The sequence below is a fragment of the Prionailurus viverrinus genome, chromosome A2, assembly GCF_022837055.1.
Source record: "Prionailurus viverrinus isolate Anna chromosome A2, UM_Priviv_1.0, whole genome shotgun sequence".
NCBI lineage: Eukaryota > Metazoa > Chordata > Mammalia > Carnivora > Felidae > Prionailurus > Prionailurus viverrinus.
Window position 1 is genome coordinate 161,938,813 of NC_062562.1, and position 22,131 is coordinate 161,960,943.

Below are 22,131 nucleotides of genomic sequence, written 5' to 3' on the forward strand. Positions count from 1 at the left end.
ATCAGGACCAAAGGCCACAACGTGGGCTCTTTTGTAAAATATTAACTTAGAGGGGCCCCGGGTGGCTCGGTCGGTTGGTTAAGGTCCTTGCGGTGGCTCAGTATAGCAGCCCCTTGCCTGTCAGATCCCAGAATACGGCTCCCCAGGCACTGGCCAGGAAGTCTGAGGTTGCAACCCTCAAAGGTATTTTAGCACTGGACAGAGCAAGGTGATTTCTAAAGGCGCCCCGCCTCTACTGCCATGAGTTTTAATGACTCGGTTTCCTGTCTACATTCCAAGTTTCCTTTCCACCGTCTGAAGATAAAATATTTTTGTATCTTCATGGGCAAAGGAGTATGGATGTAGCGAACATTTTAAAGCTGCCTCTGTTGGGGCGCCTGGGTGGCGCAGTCGGTTGAGCGTCGACTTCAGCCAGGTCACGATCTCGCGGTCCGTGGGTTCAAGCCCCGCATCGGGCTCTGTGCTGACAGCTCGGAGCCTGGAGCCCGCTTCGGATTCTGGGTCTCCCTCTCTCTCTGCCCCTCCCCCACTCCTGCTCTGTGTCTCTCACTCTCAAAAATGGATAAATGTTTTAAAAAATTAAAAAAAAATAAAGCTGCATCTATCTATTCGGTTTCCTCCATAATTACAAGCTGGTAGTTGGTTTTCTGTACCACCTGCAAGCACTTAAAATAATTGTTCCAGCTCTTATAATTACATCGTAATCATTTCCGAGCAGATCCCTGTTTTTGTCCTTACGCTAAGATTGCATGATGAATGCATTTAATCTCTGATACCTAATCTTTTTTATTACATTTTGTGGGTTTTGTATCCTTCGGTGACCAAAACAGTACACGTTTATTCAAGTGCAAGGAATAATTATCACCCCCTTTTTAAATGCGTGCTCTTCCTGCAAAGGGTCCAAATTGTCCTTTGCTGTAGAAGCCCCCGGCGTATTTATGTAAGCCTAAGTCACGGGCGATACCAGAGTTACCGATTTGCAGTCACAGGGTCATTGACGTTGTTCCCAACTTTTGTTTCCATAATGAATAGCTTTCTACACATGATTTCACTGGGTTGGGGGGATGCGTTTTTAATTTTGGTAGCTGTTCTATATCACCCTCCACAAGTGCAGGACCTCCAATCCAGTCAGATATGGGTGTTTCCTTCCCCACACCCTCACCAACCCAGGACATCGGAATGCTCTTTTGAATTTTGCTCTATCTTATTTGAAAAAAAAAAAGAATTTTAATTGTTTTAATTTGGGTTTCATTAATCACGAGAGAGACTAAGTCTCTTTGCATATGTTAACGAGTCACTCGTGGTTATTTTGCTGTGGCCTGTTTCCATTCTTTGACCAAAGAATTATTTACATATTTATATCCTTTCCTCTTTGCTTGCTGGTCATTTCCTACTTGGATTACAAGAATCCTTTATGTGTTGAGTAAATTAGTATTTTACGACATGGTTGAATGATTTCCTAGTGTGATCTCTAGTTTTTGAATGTATGAGGGTATCTTTCCATGTAAACATTTTTAAATTTTAGAGGAGGAAATACACAGTGTTTCGTGGCGTTTGGGTTTTATGTCATGCCCCCTCCATTCAGAAATTATTTCAATTATTTCACATATTTTTCTACTGGCTTTGTTTTATTTGTAAGATTTACACATTTAATCCGCCTCGAATTTATTTGGATGGAAGGAGGAAGGTAGGAATCCCACTTTATTTTTTTCCAGCTGGCCAGCCAGGTGTTCTGGCACTGTGGGTGAGCTCCCGTCCTCTCCCCTGCCTTTATCATAGTCACAATTGCCCTTTTTAATTTTAGTCTTTTAAGTTTATTTATTTTGAGAGAGAGAGAAAGAGCTTGCAGGCGGGGGAAGGGCAGGGAGAGAGGGAGAGAGAGAATCCCAGGCAGGCTCCGCACTGTCAGCACAGAGCCCGACAAGAAGCTCGAACTCACAAACTGTGAGATCATGGCCTGAGCCGAAATCAAGAGTCAGACACCTAACCGACCGAACCACCCAGGTGTCTGGACTCCCTGATCTATCACGTTGACCTGACTCTTCATGAGACAGGAGCAAGCGGTGATGATGATTCAGCTTTTATACCCGTAGATATTTCATAAGGTTGGTTTCCTTTTCATGCTTTTTTCAAAATTTTCCTATACTTACACACTGACGCTTCCCACGTGATGTTAGAATTCCTGTCATTTCGTTGGGATTCTCTAGAATTTGATTGAGATTGAATTGTATGTGTAAAGTAATTGCAGGATAATTGACACCTATGCAAATAATATTTCCCTGCCCAGCAAGCAAATGTCTTTCCATTTATTGTCTTCCCTCCCCGTTATTCAATATTCATGTAGATATAACTTTAAAACATTTCCTGATAAACTTCTCAGTTGTTTCCCTTTTTCATCGAGGCACAAAACCCAAAAGCAATTAAAAACAAAAACAAACACAGAAAAAAACCTCGTCTTAAGGTGAGTTACTTTGGCACCAAATTACATCAGCAAAATTCTTCACAGCAGCACCCAGATGAATGTTTGATTGAATTTAAGTGAGACGAGGTATGTGTACAACAAGAGCCATCTTAGAATCCTCCCTGATGTGTAACCTATCATACACGTATTCACATTTTAAGGATTCTTGCTTGGGTAAGTCTTAGCAGAGTTGGGTGTTGAATGGTATCTAATGCCATTTCAACATCTATGGGCACGATCATGTTCTTGGATACAGTAATGGGGTGAATTATAGCAATAGATCTCCAAATCGTGAACCGAGCGTTCATTCCTAGCATTAACCACATTCAGTCATGGAGAGGCGTTGACTCAAGGTATAACTAAAGTAATTTTACTCACACTTCGTTTAGGTTAGTAGTTTGGTTTTTGTTTGTTTTTGACGTTAATAATTCTTGGGTGAAATATGTTTATAGCATCCTTTTACTTTTTGGCTGGGGGAGGAGGGTGCAGATTTGGGTTTTATAAACTCATGCCAGCTTCATAAAAAGGAGCCATCCTGCAAGAAATGTGGGAGGCCTCTAGGAGAGCAGTCTCACACTGACCAGAAAGAAAACCTGGACTTCCCTGCTGCAACCACAAAGGCTGAGTTCTGCCAACAACAAGAACAAGCTTGGAAACAAATATTTCTTTAGAGCTTCCCGACAAGAACTCAGCCTTGGCGACATCAGATTTCAGTCTTGTGATCCCTAGCCACACCATACTGGGTTTGTCCATTACCCTCCAACTCGCGGAGTAACAAACAAGTGTCATCCAAACTTAAATTGAACTAAGAATCCCCTGGGGAAATTGATGAGTAAGGTTGAGTTGGGCAGAGATGGGTTTGAGAGCCTGCTTTTCTGACAAGCCCCCAGGTGATGCCGATGCTTTGGGTCCAAGGACCTCACTGTCTGTGGCAAGGATATAAATAGCCTTGGAGCGTCCCCTGTACCTTGTAAGTTTAATAGACTCACTCCCGGGGCGCCTGGGTGGCTCAGTTGGTTAAGTGTGCGGCTCAGGTCATAATCTCACGGTTGGTGAGTTCCAGCCCAGCGTCGGGCTCTGTGCTGACAGCTCGGAGCCTGGAGCCTGCTTCAGATTCTGTCTCCCTCTCTCTCTGCCCCTCCCCTGCTAACGCTCTGTCTCTCTCTCAAAAATGAATAAACGTTAAAAAAAATTGTTTAATAGACTTAACCCGTAAAACCAATGGAGCCTACTGGCTTGTTCTCGTTTGTTTTTTAGTGGGCATACCTCTTTGACAACCCCCAGTTTCCTTTATGATAATTGGTTTCATTAGATTTGCTTTCTCATCTATAATAATTTCTGTTATATTGTATTCTTCCAGAAATTTGTGCTTTTAATCTAGGTTTTCAAATTCATTTCCATAGAGTGGAACAAAATAAGTTTTTATAATTAATATCCATTCTCCAGAAACTTTCTTAGTCAAACATCTTACACTAGGTTTAGGTTTCTCCCCTTTTCTTCTTAGAGTATCTGACTTTTTTTTTCTCAAAGAACCAGCTCTGGATTTATTTATTCTATCATGTTTCTATTTTCTTTTCCCAGATGCTTTTATCTTGACTTCTTTGAATATATATCCACTGCTCTTTAACTTTGTGATTTGAATGTTCAGTGATCTCATTTTCATCACTGGCGTGTGTATGACATCCTCTCACAGAGAAATGTGAACCAAAGTTAACAAATCTAAGGTCCAAGCCCAAAGCTCACTCTTGACCGCACCTCCCAGATGGCAGATTCCAGATGCAGTGTCTTGGCATGAATACTTTTAACCAAGGCACCTGAGAAGCCTCGAGAGCCCACACAGCCTTTCCAAGTCACTGCAAGAACAGAGCTGGCGGGCTTGTGCTTTGCAAAGCCGTGGGGGCCGTGGTGAAGATGTGAGGGATGTAGGTGGCTCAGGTGCGGGCAGCAGGGTTCTACCCCCTTTCAGCCTCACCCCTGCACACCGTCCCCTCCTCACACCTGCTACTTCCTAGTGGCTCCCGCGCCTGACAGGGGCAGAGGGCTGCCTTCCCCCAAAGCTTCCATTCTTTCCTAACCGGGACTCTCTAACTTTCTAGAACTCCACTGGGGAAAAATCCGAAGGGGCTCAAACCTCCAGCTTTGGGACAACGTGTAAGGCCCTTCCTTCTTTCCTGCCTCACGGGGACTTCTTTCAGTCCAGTTTTCCCCACCTCTCTTGCTGTCTTCCTTTCCCCTTGTCCCTCACAACAGATTTGAAAGCCAAGAAGGTTAGGATTCTGCTGTTCTCTGTGCTCTGCACGCCCCCCCCCCCGCCCCGACCCCATCACACCTGGCCCTGTCCTTGGAGCCCCGCCTCTCCCAGATCTGTCCCTGGCTGTCCTCACTCAGGGCCAGGAAGGGCAGAGGAGTACCCAACACGTTGCTATGGTGACTTCTCCGTAGACCACAGAACCACAGACTCCAGTGGGTGCCACGCTCCATTTTTGCCTCATTCTCGTGTCGTAGCAATGTTACGAGACGCCCACAGAAGTGAAGCAGGTTTGACTTCCGTGTGGTCCGGGGATGTCTGAGTCTGACCTTGGTTCCAGGAGCCACCCGTCTGAAGCCTCCTCCTACTGTGCTGTGTCTTTGAACATCCATGCATATCCCTTGGAGGCATTCAGGGGAGCTCAGCATCTTCCAGATGAACCCAGCATCGCTTCCTTTACTGACTCTGTCGCTCAGAAAGACTATTTTGTCAGAATCCCTGGGTGTGAATCCTCCCGAGGGAATCCCTGCCGGTCGCCCCCGCCCCCCGGAAATGCTAATTCTACCTGTGCTGGCAAATCGGGGGCCTTGTGTCCTTGCCTCTGATTTCGAAAGTCACAGAAACGTTATCCAGACGAAGTGTTTGACCCAATGCCATCCGCTCTTCAGGGGAAAGTCCCTCTAAACATGGCCAACAAACAGGCGACAAGTCGTTTCGCTCGTTCGGAGAGATCTTTGGTGGATTCCCCAGGCTCTTCACAGACTACTCAGAAATGTCTAAAGACCCAGGGGGATTCTCGATTCTGCGGCTCAGTTTCCTCCAGAGAGTAACCCCGGAAGGCTTCGGGAAAGAAAGTAAAATCAACTTTACGTTAGGGGCGCCTGGGTGGCTCAGTCGGTTAAGCGTCTGACTTCAGCTCAGGTCATGATCTCACAGCTCGTGAGTTCGAGCCCCGTGTTGGGCTCTGTGCTGACAGCTCGGAGTCTGGAGCCTGCTTCTGCTTCTGTGTCTCCCTCTCTCTCTGCCCCTAACCCACTCACATTCTGTCTCTGTCTGTCTCAAAAATAAATAAACATTAACAAAAAAATTTTTTAAAAAATCAACTTTACGTTAAAATGTGCATAAAAATCCAGATGAATGTGGTTGCTATTATTTTCAACTTGGGATGGACACGGGTTGCTCTGAAATTTCCCACTTAGAAAGGCTAAAGGCGATTTTCGAGAAATTACTTGGGAATTTTAACTTTTAGAAGACTGGAAAGGATAAAGACAGAAATGATAGCTTCGATTTGTGAGCGACTTTAACGCTTCAGTGTCTGGTTTTGTTCTATCCTCACAGCGGCCCTATGTGGTATGTGTGGACGGTATTAGCCACATTTTCGTAAAGATAAGAAAAACCAGGGCCCCTGGGTGGCTCGATCGGTTAAGCATCTGACTCGTGATTTCAGCTCCGGTCATGATCTTGGGGTCCGTGAGTTCAAGCCCCGCCTCAGGCTCTTTGCTGACGGTGTGGAAACTGCTTGGGATTCTCCCTCTCCCTCTCTCTCTGCCTTTCCCCTGCACGTGCACGCATGGGCACACACATTCTCTCTCTCTCTCTCTTTCTCTCTCTCTCAAAATAAATAAACATTAAAAAAAGATAAGGAAATCGACTCACAAAATTAATGCATTCATTCTGTCAATGAACAAACACCTCAGTGGCTGCAACTCAGCTCTGGCTGCACATTAGCATCACCGGGGCAGTTTTTTAAAACTCCCGATGCCTGTTCCCCATCCCTGAGAGATTCCTCATGTGCAGTCAGGACTGAGCCAGCGCCCCCAGTGTTTACAGCACCTCGCCCAAAACTATACAGAGAATAGCATGATCGGGTCTCAAATTCAGGTATACCCCATTTTTCCTTCCTCTCAATAGAAACTTTAAACTTTAAAAGAATTTCAGTCCCTATTCAGAGTTGTGTTCCTCCCTTCTGACATCTCTTAAATATAATGCAGGAGTCTGAAATAATAACTGTGTCCCTAGAGGCGAAATCCCTGCTGCAAAATACACCTTCCTTTTTCTTTTTCTTCCCCCCCCCCCCCCCCCCCCCCGCCGCTTTCTCTTTTTCTATGTGGAAGAAATCATACCGAAGACTGCTGGAGCCAATTAAGTATTTTTTCACACTCTGTTGACCCAAAAGAACTGTGTTAGAGCCACATGGCTGGTGCTGGAAGTTTATCCCATCCTGGTAATGATGTGAGCCAGCACTGGGGAGGAATCTATTTGTGGAAAACACCGGGAAGCTTTCATTGGTTTTACAGGGTTCTTTTTTGATGATCCTTAGTCATTCCACCTGCCAACAAGCAAAGATGGCTGTCTTCTGAGATCCAAGGTTAATTCAAGAAGAGAACAGCTCAAAAGACAGCAGAAATCTCTAGCTTGAGAGTTGTATATTCAGTTTTACGAGGTCAGCCTTCTTGGAAGAAAAGGCATTGTCTTGGGATTGGAATTAGAAACGTTCACTTGTGCTAACACAGCCGAAAAGAGTATTTCAAAAGCAAGAGCCCAGCTGGGCATTGATAAAAGACTTAAAATGTGTGCAGAATTAATTTTTAAAAGTACTTTCTGTCTGCTCACCCCCCACCGCTTCGAATAGACCACACAGTGGAGCCAGAACCCCGTCAGCGGGCTGTGATCTGGGCGAATGCCGCTGTGGTCTGAGATACGCTCCCCACGTAGACACTGGTTTCTGAACTCTTAGGGATAAAAAGTGTTAATTTTACATTTTGAGGAAATAGCAGTGGGGCACCTGGGTGGCCCAGGCAGTTAAGTATCTGACTCTTGATTTCGGCTCAGGTCATGATCCCAAAGTCTTGGGATCTAGCTCCGTGTCAGGCTCTTTGCTGGGAGCGGAGCCTACTTGGGATTCTCTCTCTCTCTCTCTCTCTCTCTCTCTCTCTCTCCCTCTCCCTCTCTCCCTCTCTCCCTCTCTCCCTCTCTCCCTCTCCCTCTCTCTCCCCGTCTCTCTCTCCCTCTCTCCTTCTCTCTCTCCCTCCCCTTCCCCTTCCCCCCTTCCCTATTTGCACTATCTCTCTCACACACACAAAATAAATAAACATGAAAGAAAGGAAGGAAGGAAGGAAGGAAGGAAGGAAGAGAAAAGAAAAGAAACAGCAGTTATAACGTGACCTCCTACAAAGCCCAAACCGAGTGGACATTGACAGATTAGTCTACAGAGAGCAGGACCGTATTCATCACCTAAAACAGAAGACAGCATTGCCCGCAAGTCAAGATATAGATGTTATAGCAGATTAAATGTTTTTTAACGTGCATTTGATTTTTCACTGTACTACCTTGAAAGACGTACGATGGTGACAAAAACAAATCAGGAATATCCAGCTGCTTCCAAAAGAGCTATCCACAGTCAAATTATGGCCTTGGAAACTACTGGAAATCTCCATAAAGGGGGAGTAAAAGGATACGTTCATCCTTGCCTGATTCCTCATATGATGAAATGTGCCTCAATGTTCTCACGAATGAGGAAACTCATCTCTTGGGTAGATAAAAAAGCTATTTTCACCAAGCTTCCACACCATAAATTCTGGAAGTCCAAAGCCTTTACTGAGATGTGCGTAACACCAAGTGGACATGTTTCTCAGCAGAAGCCCGGAGACCATGGCCTCAAGGTCTCCTGAAGATGTTGGCCTTCTGAATGGTGCCAGCTCAAACACCTGTCAGGGAGGAGAGGAAGTACAGCAGGAAATGTCTTTAAAAGATGCATTTTTGGGGCGCCTGGGTGGCACAGTCGGTTAAGCGTCCGACTTCAGCCAGGTCACGATCTCGCGGTCCGTGAGTTCGAGCCCCGCGTCGGGCTCTGGGCTGATGGCTCGGAGCCTGGAGCCTGTTTCCGATTCTGTGTCTCCCTCTCTCTCTGCCCCTCCCCCGTTCATGCTCTGTCTCTCTCTGTCCCAAAAATAATAAACGTTGAAAAAAAAATTTAAAAAAAAAAAAGATGCATTTTTGGCTCATTCGCTACGATTGGTATCTTCTTGCCGTCTTTATTTTCTCAGCCACCCTCTCCTTGGAAACTGAGACTCTTTCCACTGTCGAACAGACAACCAGTTCTTGCTGGGACCGCTTTGCCAACAGTTAACCACAAATTGTGTTAGCTGGGACCCCTGCGTAGCGGGGATGTTCACCAGGCTTGATGAATGTATCTGTAAACGGTGACCCAGCACGTCCTCAAGTGACAGTCACTCTGGTGCTTTGGAATATTGGACAACCACGTTCCTCTGTAGCCACTGGCCTTCCCCCCTGAGCTGGCCGCCTTCTCTCAACCTCCACCCATATAGGTACCAGCAGCAAGGAGACAAGATTTCTCTCAAAAAAACGAATCAATTCCAGTAAACCAATCATATTCCCCCAGATCTGGGGCTTCTGCACTCCTGATGACACCAGCACGGATTTATTTACACCTTGTGGCAGAGGAACGCGGTGACTGCAGAGCCCCACAGACAGGAGCATGACCCTCTTCATCGTGAAGGGAAGGCCACACCACCGGGCTCCCCAGCCCTCACTCTGGGGCTCCCTGATCTAGACTTTCAAGGCTCGGCTTGAGAACCACAGCAAGATGCACAGAAGTGTCTTTAATGAGTCCATAGGGCTCACACTTAGGTGGCGGGCACCTACCCGCTTCAAGACTGAACACTTCCGTGCGGTGTACCTGCTCCGCAGGAGGGAGACGTTGAGGGAGTCAACCCGTGACAGCCGGCTGTCACCGTCTCTGACCCACAGTGCCCGTGACATCATCTGACAACAGCTCCGATGACAGACTCATCAACGACTGTAACTAACATGAAAGAAGGAACAGTTTGCCCACCTGAGAAATAACAGGACACCTTTGCCCACCGTGGAAATGGATGCCCAGCGTCTTACCTGTTTATATCATGGAATACCAAGACTGAACTCGTGTCAGTAACGAGCTGTTTCCAACTCAAATATCTATTATGGGCAGTCGGACAAAAGAACGTGGCGTTCAGCCTGGTCTGAGAATATCCGTAAATCTTTCTTCCCAAAAGGCAATTGAGACAACTCAGAGTTGGCTTTTAAAAAAAAAAAAAAGGAAAGAAATGGAAGGAGGGAATCTAATATAATCAACTGCCCATTCAGATCTTTTGTGTAAAAGTTGGCATTAAACAGTCAGGGGCGCCTGGGTGGCTCACTTGATTAAGTGTCTGACTTCTGCTCAAGTCACGATCGCACAGTTCGTGGGTTCGAGCCCCCCATCAGGCTGTGTGCTGACAGCTCAGAGCCTGGAGCCTGCTTCCGATTCTGTGTCTCCCTCTCTCTCTGCCCCTCCCCTGCTCGCTTACTCTCTCTCTTTCTCTCAAAATTAAAAACTTAAAAAAAAAAAAACCTTTTTAAACAAATATATAGCAGGTGATGACCAGTTCCTGTATTCTGTTCGTTTTTACCTAATTGACCTTTTTCTCACCAAATCTCTGACAACCAGGCAGGCAGCTGCCACTTGCTCTTTCCTTTAAGAAACCGGAAAATGTTGGGGTTGGCGGGGGGCGGGGGGCGCCTGCATGGCTCAGTCGGTTAAGGGTCTGACTTCAGCTCAGGTCACGATCTCATGGTTCATAGGTTTGAGCCCCACATCAAGCTCTGCGCTGACAACATGGAGCCTGCTTCAGATTCTCTGTCTCCCTCTCTCTCTGCTCCTCCCCTTCTCTCTCTCTCGCTCACTCTCTCAAAATAAATAAATAAACTTAAAAAAAAAAAAAGAAGCTAGAAATATTGAGGCACCTGGGGGTTTCTGTTGGTTAAGTGCCCGACTTAGACTTCGGCTCAGGTCACGATCTCACAGTTTGTAAGTTCGACCCCCTGCGGCTGTCACTGTGGAGCCTGTTTTGGATCGTCTGCCCCCCGCCCCTGCCCCTCCCCTGCTCCCGCACATGCTCTCTCCCTCTCTTTTTCTCTCTCTTTCAAAAATAAACATTAAAAAAAAGAGATAGACTGGAACTGAAATGTAAGCCTTGTGTGATTTCTCAAGTCAGAAGCCAAAAGTCCGTAATCCCCTCCCCATCTGAATTTGGAATTCTGGCTGGCTGGCTTTTTGCAAAAACCGAGGTGAGGGCATAGGTGTAAATACAAGACTCAGGCTCGTGGGGATGTGTGCCACATTCTGTTTGCCTGGCTAAAATCCTGCTGGCCTGGAGAAGTCTCTCCCCCCTGCAAATGTGATCAGCCGTCACCTCTCTGAAAATAAAACAACATCCCCTTATATCTTCAGCATCTTTGTCGGCCACCATTTGTTTTCATAGGCTTCTAGAACACCAGTCAGCAGTGAATGGCTAGAACAAATTATTTGAAAAAAATAATTTTCTGCCATCGAGCTCAGACTGGAAGAGAGAATACAGTGAAACGAAACAAAGACGTTGGAAAGAACAAAGGCACATATACATCATCTGGCCCAGCCCCCGCTGCAAAAATCATGCTGCAATCGAAATTAAATTATAACTAATAGCAGTTTTGTTCGAGTATCTCAAATTATCACTTCAGATGCCGAAGCTCAAGTGGTTTCCATGGCGATGTTTTCTCTACGAGATGTCAGCTAGTATCTAATTTTTTTGTCCCTGATAGATGACAACCTGAAGCTTTTAGTGCCTTTGGTTTTGGGGGTTTTATGTGAGATAATCTCGATTTACTTTTGTATGCATTTAAATGTGTGTTTTATTTGCCATTGGTTTCTGAGCCTGAAGTCTACAATTTTACATATTTTGAAACTTAGTAAATAAGAACTACAACTACCTCATTTATCTTGTGTACTAAAAAAAAAAGAAGAAGAAGAAGAAAAAGAAGAAGAAGAAGAAAAGCTTTATTATTCTGTCCTCTCCCTGCCTGCTCAATGGGGCACGCAAGAAATTGGTGGCTAAAGAATTCAAATCTCTTTTTAATATTCTGTTCTTGCAACTATTTTTTAAATCATTTATTTGTACTTAAGCACCTGCCCGGAAACGTCTTCTATTTTTCACATTCCCTAAATGTGATTAAAAAAAAAAATTATGTTCTAACAGTGACGGTTTAAGGCACGGTTAGCACGGTTCCTGATTTCATGATTTCACAAGTGTTTCCATGGTGGTAATAAGCATTCTCTCTGTGCTGTTTGGGTGGGTGAGGGACTCCTATCTGGGTCCAAGGCAGGCCGCCAACCACGGGGAGAATAACTGAGCCTTCGTTGCCTTGAGACCATGCAGTTGTGTTGATGATTTGATAGAGCCAGTGTAGACCGTGTGCAGTGATGGGGAGCCGTGTCCCCTGGGCCTGCTCTTACAAAGTTTGCTTTCACATCAGAAACAGTTCAGCTTAGTGTTTTTGCAAGTCGTCTCTGGAGCCAGTTTCCTGGGTTCAAACTCTGGCTCTATCACTTACTGGTTATGGGACCTCAGACCAGCTTTTGGCCTTCAAGAACCTTCCAAAATGGGATGAATATTGCCAACCTGTCGGGGTTCACATGAGGCTGAAATGGACTTAAAGGACTTAAAACAGTGCCTGGCTTGGGGCGCCTGGATGGCTCAGTCAGTCAGGGTCCGACTTCAGCTCAGGTCATGATCTTGCTGTTCAGAGTTTGAGCCCCACGTCAGGCTTCTGTGCTGACAGCTCAGAGCCTGGAGCCCGTTTCAGATTCTCTCTCTCTCTCTCTCTCTCTCTCTCTCTCTCTACCCCTCCCCTACTCACGCGGTCTCTCTCTCTCTCAAAAATAAACATTTTAAAAATTAAAACAAAAAACAAAAAACAGTGCCTGACTTGTAGGAAGGGCTATTATTATTAGTCCCTAATTACCTTGTTTCTGAAATTTGAATTTCACCTGCCTTTACATTTTGTACTCCACCACGGAAGGAAAACACTTCTAGGTTGATTCCACCAACCCCTTGCTGTCCTGGGCCCTAATGAGTTTCATCTGTGAAGAAAGTGTCATCCAAACGATGACTAACCTTATAATCCTGGAATTTAGGGTTTTCCTGTTCGTCACGTATAAACAACCTGCATGGTCCCCGGAGCCCTTGTTGCGCGATGTCCCTTACCTCCCAGGCCGGCAGGGGTCAGAACTTGTCCCCGACCCCCAAGAGCCCCGGGGGTCTCAGCTGCCAGGGAGAGGCACCACACTCGCCCCACACAGCACACAGGATAAGAGGTGCTGGTTAGACTGTCATTTACTTTCCTGACAAATCCTTCCAGGAGCGCAGCAAAGGGAAGGACAGAACATTCATCCTTTCTATTTTGCGGGGGAGGAAAGTGTGTTTTCACTCATCCAGCTCTAAGAACGGATCACTCTACAGTATGGGTATCATTATGGGAACCCCCCCGCCCCCCCGCCAGGCCCACTTTTACAAAGTTTGTTTGTTTCCTTCTTGATTTTCAACCTGAAGGTAGAGCAGGAGGAAGAGGGAAAGGACACCGGTGCTGAGCCCTCAGGTGGCTTCTCGAGTGGCAAAGACAGTGGAAGGGGACAGCGTCCGTGTGTTGAGGGTGAATCCGACCCATGCCTATGTTTGGAGCCTGTCATATATGTTCCCTCTCTGGCAAGGAGGGCAATAGTGTGCTTTAGCCCAAAGCCTCAGCCGGGCAATCGGACAAGCATGAGTGTGGGCGGAGAATGTCTCATCATGGATTCCTCCAGCCCACGGTCTGCCTGCTCTACGCCGGGTGGAGAAAGGGAGGAGCGCCAACCTCTAGGTGTGCAAAGGAGACACGGTCTGTGTGTGGCCAGTGTAATGGGGATGGCCAGACAGACAAGAGGACGGACACAAGGGAAATAAACAGAAATGCACATGCTCCTATGAGACCCTAAATCAGAGCTGACACAGCACCATGCTTCGACAGTCATCATCATGTTCTATCGCTTGGAGACCCAGGAGAAACGTATATTGAATATAGTCTTTGGCTATTTGAGGCAGGTCTGGTCTTGAGACTGTTAATATCTAGAGTCTGGTTTTTTGGGGGTGTGCATGTGCGTGTGTGTGTGTGTGTGTGTGTGTTTAAGTAGGCTCCACCCACAACATGGGGCTCAAAGTCATGACCCCGAGATCAAGAGTCGCATCCTCTCGCAACTGTGCCAGCCAGCCTGTTGGGACCTATTCATGCCATTTCCCAAAATATAGGTTCCTTGATTCTGCAGCACCCCTAAAATTGCTCTGCTCTCCCAGCAGACGGGGGATGAGATGGAACAGAATGGAGTCTGTGTCAGGGATGAGCTTTGTCCTATGTCTTACTCACGTCTCTTGATTTCCAAGTTTTCATACATGCATTTCCCAGAGGATGTTGGTACCGCGGGGTGGGGGGGGGGGGGGGGGGGCGGGGAGGATGGTTACAGTGAAATCATTTCAAATATATCTGTCAAAATAGCGCTTGCTCTGCTTGGCCAGGATAAAATGGATATGCCTCAAGGGAGTAAGGCATATGCACTCACGTGCATTAGGACAACCAGACTTAAGTTATAAATGAAGCCATGAAAACAGGGATGCTTATGCGAGAAACAGAACCGTGCCCTTGAATTTTGTGAGGACTTCGGTTGTACCTCAGGGTTTTTCCCACTGGCTGTTTTCTGATAATAACCAAAGACCAGTGGACACAGGAACCATTAGTAGCTTTTCTATATTTACAGGCTCCAGGCTCTGAGCTGTCAGCACAGAACCGGACGTGGGGCTTGAACTCATGAACCGCGAGATCATGCACTGAGCCGAAGTCGGAGCCAGTGCATGACTGAGCCACCCAGGCATCCCTGGACTGATTTCATTTTAGCGAACGTCTCATTAGCCATAGCTGCCTGTCAGCACTGTTTGTCATTGGGACCGTGAACATAACTGAGCATGCCTTTAAGAGCATGGCTGCCGTGTAGGGAGTGACAAGAATTCAGAACCGATCGACCTTGACAAGAGGGCCAGATACGTAACCCAGGTGGCTAAGGATAGTTTTAGGAAACAGGTAAGATTTGATGGACAGAGAGAGGAAAGGCAGGGCAGAGGTGAGGGGGGCGGAGGGATGAGCCAGAATGTGTCGACCAGGAAGCATCACGAGTCTGTGTGCCTAGAATGTCAAGTTGGAAAAGTGGCCCCGGCAGAGAAGGAGCAGGAGAGAAATTCAGCTCAAAGGAGGCCTTCCTCCCCCTACAAAGGATTTCGGATTTTGTACGAAAGGCGATCCTTGGATAAATTTCCATGTTCTCTTCTAGCTGTTCCTGTTCTTCTTGTCATCTCAGGTCACACCCACACCTTCCACTACTGGTTATGTCAGTAACTTCAAGGGATCCAGAGAGAGGGGCATATACACGTCCCTAAATATCTGTGTTTTTCTGCAGTTTTGTGGCCAAGGATGCAAAGCCGTACAGTCGGTTTTGGAGCAGAGAGAAAGCGTGATGCGTTCTCCCATCGGCATTACCTGAAGCAGAGAAGCAAACAGCTTCATAGAGTCACGACTCTCACATAATAGAATAATCACAAAATTTCCACTGTCATTGTTTTTGTCTCCGTACTTCATATATTTTGAAGGTTCATGTTACTTAAAAGTGGTGAGGAGATGGCTGTGTTTCTCAGGAGATGAAAAATACGAGCCACTCATAAGATACCAAACGCCCAGTAGATGTCTCCATCTGGGTGTCCCAGAGGCACCCCAGGCTCAGTACCTCCAAGACAAAACAGATTTCTCTCCCTCATCCCCTAAAAAGGCTCCTCCTGCCACAGGCCCTGCCCAAGCGGAACTGTCTGGATGCTGGGACTTCCCCACCTGGCTGCCTCTTCAGCCCTCAAAAGGCAGGATGGGAATGAATGGCTTAGGAATTAACCTTGCCTGGTTTCCAATCCCATCTGGGCCACTCAACAAGCTTGATGGCTTTCTAGGAAGATATGGACTAAATAGTGTCCAGAGAAGGGTAATTAACGTTGTCAGAAGGCCTGGAAACTAGGTCAAAGATGAGTCGTGACAGTATGAACTTTCATCCTCGGAAAGAAACTCGCAGTCTCTCAGTCTTGGAAGGGTGGTTTATGTCAGTAACCAAATCTTACCGTGACCTATGAGTGTATGAGTTGTAACATGGCAACTACAAAGCAGCTTTAGGCAATTTACTGTAACTAGATAGGGTCGTAACTAAAACCACATCCGTGCTTTAAATTAGTGTTTTGACTGTGTAAACCAAACTCTTCAATGAGGCACAGAAATTCCTCATCAGTAACAATTTTCATCTTTTTTATTGTTCACTGTGGATCCCCAGCACTTAGAATGGTGCCTGACACGTAGTCGGCGTTCTGGAAAGATCTGTTGAATGGCTGAATACATTCATTTGTCACATCTACAAATAATCTTTCTCTGAAGGGAACACTCAGGTTTAAAGAAGAAACCCAAGGTTTCCAGAAATATTATTTGGAAAACATTTTTATTCACACGGGATGATTTTCTGATCACCCTTAACATCGGGTGATGAACCTACAAATGCAAGGTCATTGCATCCTTGGGCTGACACTTGGAATTTTGAATATCCGACCATGCTGCCCACACCAGAAAGTCCTAAAGGGCATGGGGAAAGTCTACTTTCCCCCATGGGGAAAGTATACTACAGTATACTTCATGTTGGCTCTGCCTTTCCCTCTCTCCCTAGACATGGGATTGGACCAGTTAAAATAAGTACACAGTAGGGGTGCCTGGGTGGCTCAGTCAGTTAAGCGTCCGACTTCCGCTCAGGTCGTGATCTCACGGTTCGTGAGTTCGAGCCCCGAGTCGGGCTCTGTGCTGACAGCTCAGAACCTGGAACCTGCTTCGGATTCTGTGTCTCTCTCTCTGTGCCCCTCCCCTGCTCATGCCTCTGTCTCTCTCTTTCTCTCAAAAGTAAATAAACATTTTTTAAAAATATTTTTTTTAAAGAAAGAAAAGTCCCCAGGACTCAGAGTTAAGTTCTTTCATTTGTGTCTTTCTTAGCGTCTGCATTTTAATCAAATCGACAGGCTTGAGTGGCACTGGTGGCCGAGCTGATTTGGAATATGATCGATCCAGGAACAGATCATTTTTCTGGTCTTCAGTCAGAGAAAAGCTGAAGTAGCATTTGCTGGTAGGATCTGAAATCTCTCTGGTGGCCCTATTTCCTGGGGAAAAGGAAAAGAAGGGTTCTGCCTACTTTTCATCATTATCCTGGGGATCCTTCAGAGCAGAGAGCTGAAGGAGGAGCCTTACGAAACCCGAGTCCGTAGTGAGATCCTCCTTGAACCCTAACACAGACCTCTTTCCTCCGTGTGCACACATTTAATTATGCAAAATAACTCGTTCAAACATTTTTTAAATACCTAACTGATGCCATCCAGTAACCATGGCTCTAGACTAAGGTGATCTGCTGAAGGAGGAAGCTACTTCCGTTGGAGTATTTGCCTTAAACCTGAACGTCTAAAACAGAGGCCCAACGAATATGAAATTGGTTTTGAGGTTACATTAGCCCGTATGGATGGTAACAGATACTCTGCCGACCTCTAGAAAGACTTCAGGATCCGTTTGTCTTTTGCGTACTTGAAATTTATCCTAGAGAAACACCTAACTGTAATATAACCGGTTCTGATTTTTTTTTATAACAGGGAAAGAAATGGAAACTTTATTAGGCAGCGTATATTATTCTCAACTGTTATGAAACGTTACCCGCTTACACATTCCTGACATGCCCTATGTTTTATTAGAGTCCTGCAAAATGTTCACTTAAAGACATGATTGCTTTTTAAACTAAAGGTATAAGGGGCGCCTGGGTGGCGCAGTCGGTTAAGCGTCCGACTTCAGCCAGGTCACGATCTCGCGGTCCGTGAGTTCAAGCCCCACGTTGGGCTCTGGGCTGATGGCTCGGAGCCTGGAGCCTGTTTCCGATTCTGTGTCTCCCTCTCTCTCTGCCCCTCCCCCGTTCATGCTCTGTCTCTCTCTGTCCCAAAAATAAATAAACGTTGAAAAAAAAAAATTTTTTTTTTTAAAATAAAAAATAAAAAATAAACTAAAGGTATAAAAGGCTCTACAGAAATAGCCAATGTAGACAGAAAATAGTAGCTGAGGCAGATTTCAGCCAAAGGTGAGAAAAAAACATTCTAATCCATCAGCTTGCGTGTCGTGGAACTGAAGCAGGACGGCTCAGGTAGCGCTAAGATTCTCTCATGTTCCTCCAAAAGACTGATCGTGCTTCTCTGGGTCTCATGTCAGACAGAAGAGCCGAAACGGGGGTGGAGGCACTGAGACGTGTGGAAACGATGGCAAGATGGGCCTGTCAGAAACGGAACTCTCCTCTGGGGAAACAGGAAGTGCTGAGGACTTGTAGGAAAAAATGTCCACATCAGGTTATTTGGGATTACTAGTATCCTTGACTCTTACACTTGGCTTTTCCATTTCTTCCTCTGCAGCCAGTGCTGATTTCCCATATAATCCAGGACAAGGCCAAGCTATAAGAAATGGAGTCAACAGAAACTCGGCTATCATTGGAGGTGGGTGATGCATAGCACAGGCTCCTCACCTGTGGAAAGTAAGAATTGTCCGTAAATGCGTCGTCTTAAAAAAACAAAAACAAAAACAAAACCATCATCTAGATTTTTACTTGATTTGTTTTGTTATTTAAATATGACTACAGATTGTGACCTACAGATGTGGAGACACGGTTGTAAATGTAACCCGGCTACTTTAAAAAAAAGATTTTTTTTTTTAATGTTTATTTATTTTTGAGACAGAGACAGATCACGAGTGGGGGAGGGGCAGAGAGAAGGAGACACAGAATCCGAAGCGGACTCGGGGCTCTGGGCTGTCAGCACAGAGCCCAACGCGGGGCTTGAACTCACAACCCATGAGACCGTGACCTGAGCCGCAGTCAGACGCTTAACCGACTGAGCCACCCGGGTGCCCCGTAATCTGGCCGCTTTTCAATGCTGACCCGTAAGAATGGGATGGTCGTGCCGGGCTAGCCAGAGCCTGAACAGGCAGGCCGGCCATCGTGCAGGAGCCACAATAGCCTCCTCCCTCCTCTCTTTTCCCCTTCTCACTCCCGCTCATCCCAAAAGGCCCAGGATCACTTACTGCAAAAACAGGCAGGAGTGTGCCAGTCTGGCTGCCGTTATCTTAATAAAGATCATCAGAAAATTAATAAGCCAGGGTATCTAAAATATTCCAGTGTCTTTTCTCCCCAGGGACGGCTGCAGAATAATTGAAGCCTCCTAGCCCAGTCCTTCTTATTTGGGTTGGTATCCTTGTCCCCCGTTGCCCACCGTCTCCTCTGCCTGAGCCCCCCTGTCTTACTGCATCCAGGTGTCCCCTGCATGTCTGAGGACAGCTAATACTGTAATCGTATCAAGGGTCTTAAACCCAGCCAATCACCTTGGCTTAGTCGGTAGGTCTCTTTTCCACATGGAGAAGTAGATGCCTGTAAGAAATACCTGACTTGGGGCACCTGGGTGGTTCAGTCGGTTGCGCGTCCGACTTCATTTCAGGCCATGATCTCACGGTTTAGGAGTTCAAGCCCCGCGTTGGGCTCTGTGTTGACGGCTTCAGATTCTGTGTCTCCCCCTCCCTCTGTCCCTCCCCTGCTCACGCTCTCTGTCTCTCCCTCTCTCAAATAAACATTTTTAAAAAGAGAGAAATATATGTGACTCTAAAACTAGAATACATTTAGAATGCCGCCTAAATCACATTGTCCAATCACGTCGGTACAGTCTTATCAAGGTCCCTCTCCTCACTGTGTTTTGTTTTTTTAAGATCAACTTTATTGAAGCATGATATGCATGTGTGTAAGCGTAACAGGTCAGTGACTCGTGACAAACACAAACACCCATAGCCACCACCACAATGAAGATCTGGAACATTCCCACCCACAGAAAGCTCTTTGTGCCCCCGTGTAGTCCATGCTTTGCCCTGCCCCACTCCCAAGAAGGGCCACCTCTGATTTGCTTTTTGCCGTGTTGATAACTTTTACCTCCTTTAGAGTGGCGTAGAAATGGAATCACAGAGTATGTCATCTGTTCGTGCCTTCTTTCGCTCAACGTCATGTTTCTGAGGTCTGTCCACATGGTTGCATGAATCGATAGGCTGTTCGTTTTTATTGCCAAGTTGTGTTTTGCTGTGTGAATGTACTAGAATTCGTTTTATCTGCTCACCTGTGGCTGTTTGGTTTGTTTCCAGGTCTGAGCTATTTTGAATAAAGCTGCTATGGGTATTCTTGTTGAAGTCTTAGGTGAACATAAGTTTTCATTTCTCTTTGGTAATTGCTGGGAGTGCAGTTGCCGGGTGTGACAGAAAGTGGAGATTAGACTCTGTAAGAAATTGCCATACAGTTTTCCAAAACGGTTGAACCGTTTTACATCCCCGCAGTTCCTATCTGCCAGGCCAGGCTTGCTCCACAATCTTATCAGCACTTGGTATTGTCGGTCTTCTTAATTTGAGCCACTCCAGTGGATGAGTAGTGGTAGCTCGTTGCAGTTTTAATGTGCAATGAGCTGATGACTAATAACCCTGAGCGTCTTTTCATGTGCCTGTTGCCATTTGTGAATCTTTCGTGAAGTGTCTGTTTAAAACTCTTTCTCCGGGGTGCCTGGGTGGCTCAGTCGGTTAAGCGTCCAACTTTGGTTCAGGTCATGATCTCCCAGTTTGTGGGTTTGAGCCCCGCATTGGGCTCTGTCCTGACAGCTCAGAGCCTGGAACCTGCTTCAGATTCTGTGTCTCCCTCTCTCCCTGCCCTCCCCCGCTCATTCTTCTCTCTCTCTCTCTCCCTCTCTCCCTTCCTCCCTCTCTCTCTCTCTCTCAAAAATAAGCATTTAAAAAATAAAAAATAAAAACTCCTTCCCCATCTTTTAACTGGATTATTGGACTTCTTTTGAGTTGTAACAGTTTTTTATTTTCTAGATAGTTCAAGTCCTGTGTCAGACATATGTATTGTGAATATTTTCTCCAATCTGTGACATGCCTTTTCATTTTCTTAGTGGTATTTTTTTTTAAAGCAAGAAATCTAAATTTTGATGAAGTCTTATTTTTTTAATCTTTTTATGGCTTGTGATTTTTTTTAAATTATATTTTAATGATATGCCTCTTCAAGATTGTGAAGATTTCTTCCTATGTTTTCTTCTAGAACTTTTATAGCTTTGGTTTCTGTTAACTAAGTCTGTAATCACTTTGAGTTAACATTGGTACATAGCATGAGATAAAGGTCAAAGACATTATTTTCCAAACTAATATCCAGTTATTCTAAAACTGTTGAAAAGACTATATACTTTTTCCAAATTTAATCTCCTTGGCACTTTTGTCAAAAATCAATAGACCATATATGTGTATGTCTGTTTTCTGGACTCTGTTGTGTTTTGTTGATGTATTATATATCTTTATTTACCCAATACCATGCTTGCTGTATTGTTTTACCTTTATATTAAGTCTTGAGACAGCAACATGCATTCTCCAGCTATTTCTTTTTTGTTTTTCAAAATTACGTTGGCTATTCTGGACCCTTTACTTGATTGCCATATAAAATTTAGAATCAACTTATAAATTTCTACCAAAGAAAAAGTTTGCTGAGATTTTCATTGGGATTGCGTTAGGTCTATAAATGGACATCAAAACAATACTGAGTCCTTCGGCTTTTAAACGTGGTCTGTCCATCCATTTATCTACGTCTTTAATTTCTGTCAGTAAGGTTTTGTGGTTTTGAGCGAACACAGCCTTGAACAACTGTGTTCAATTTGTTTTATTATAAATGGTATTATTTTATTACTTTTTTAAGTTTTTATTACTTTAAATGTTCTTCCAAGTATTTTCTTGCTAGTATATAAAAATACAGTTGATTTTTGTGGCCTTGCTAAATTTACTGTTAGTTCTAGACACTTCACATATATATATATATTACTTAAGATTTTCTAAGACATGGTCATGTCACCTGAGAATAGAGAAAATTTTTACTTCTTCACAGTCTGTACACTTTTTATTTCTATTTTGTTTTATTGCACTGACAAGGATTTCTGGTACATTGAGAGAGAGGACTTGCTTCCATTGTTTCCTGTTTTAGAGAGAATATGTTTACTCTTTTAGTATTGACTAGGGTATTAGCTGTAGGTTTCTCGTAGATGCAGTTTATCAGGTTGAGAAAGTTTCCTTCTACTGATACTTTCTCAGAGGCTTCACAATGAATAGAGGTTGAAATTTGTCATATGCTTTTTCTCCTATATTTCTTTAATGTGCTAAATTATATCGCTTTGTTTTTTAATGATAAACCAGACTTGCATTCCTAGAATTAACACCCCTTGACCATAATATATTCTCTGCCACACATTGCCAGATTTGATTTGCTAAAATTTTATTAAAGAGGACTTTTGCCCCATAGTTGTGTTTTCTTGTGATGTGTTTGTCTGGTTTTGCTATCAGGATAATGCTGGCCTCATAAAATGAGTTGAGCAGTAGTTCCTCC

General features: G+C 45.1%; 1 protein-coding gene across 1 annotated transcript in view; it reads left to right on the forward strand.

Moving 5' to 3' along the window:
• The window catches only part of CNTNAP2 (contactin associated protein 2), a 1,382,613-nt gene that overhangs the window by 1,355,141 nt on the left and 5,341 nt on the right, over nt 1-22,131 (forward strand). Inside the window, exon 23 of the mRNA XM_047837856.1 lies at nt 18,101-18,181. Within this exon, the coding sequence (XP_047693812.1) occupies nt 18,101-18,181 (81 nt within the window). The remainder of the gene's footprint in view (nt 1-18,100; nt 18,182-22,131) is intronic.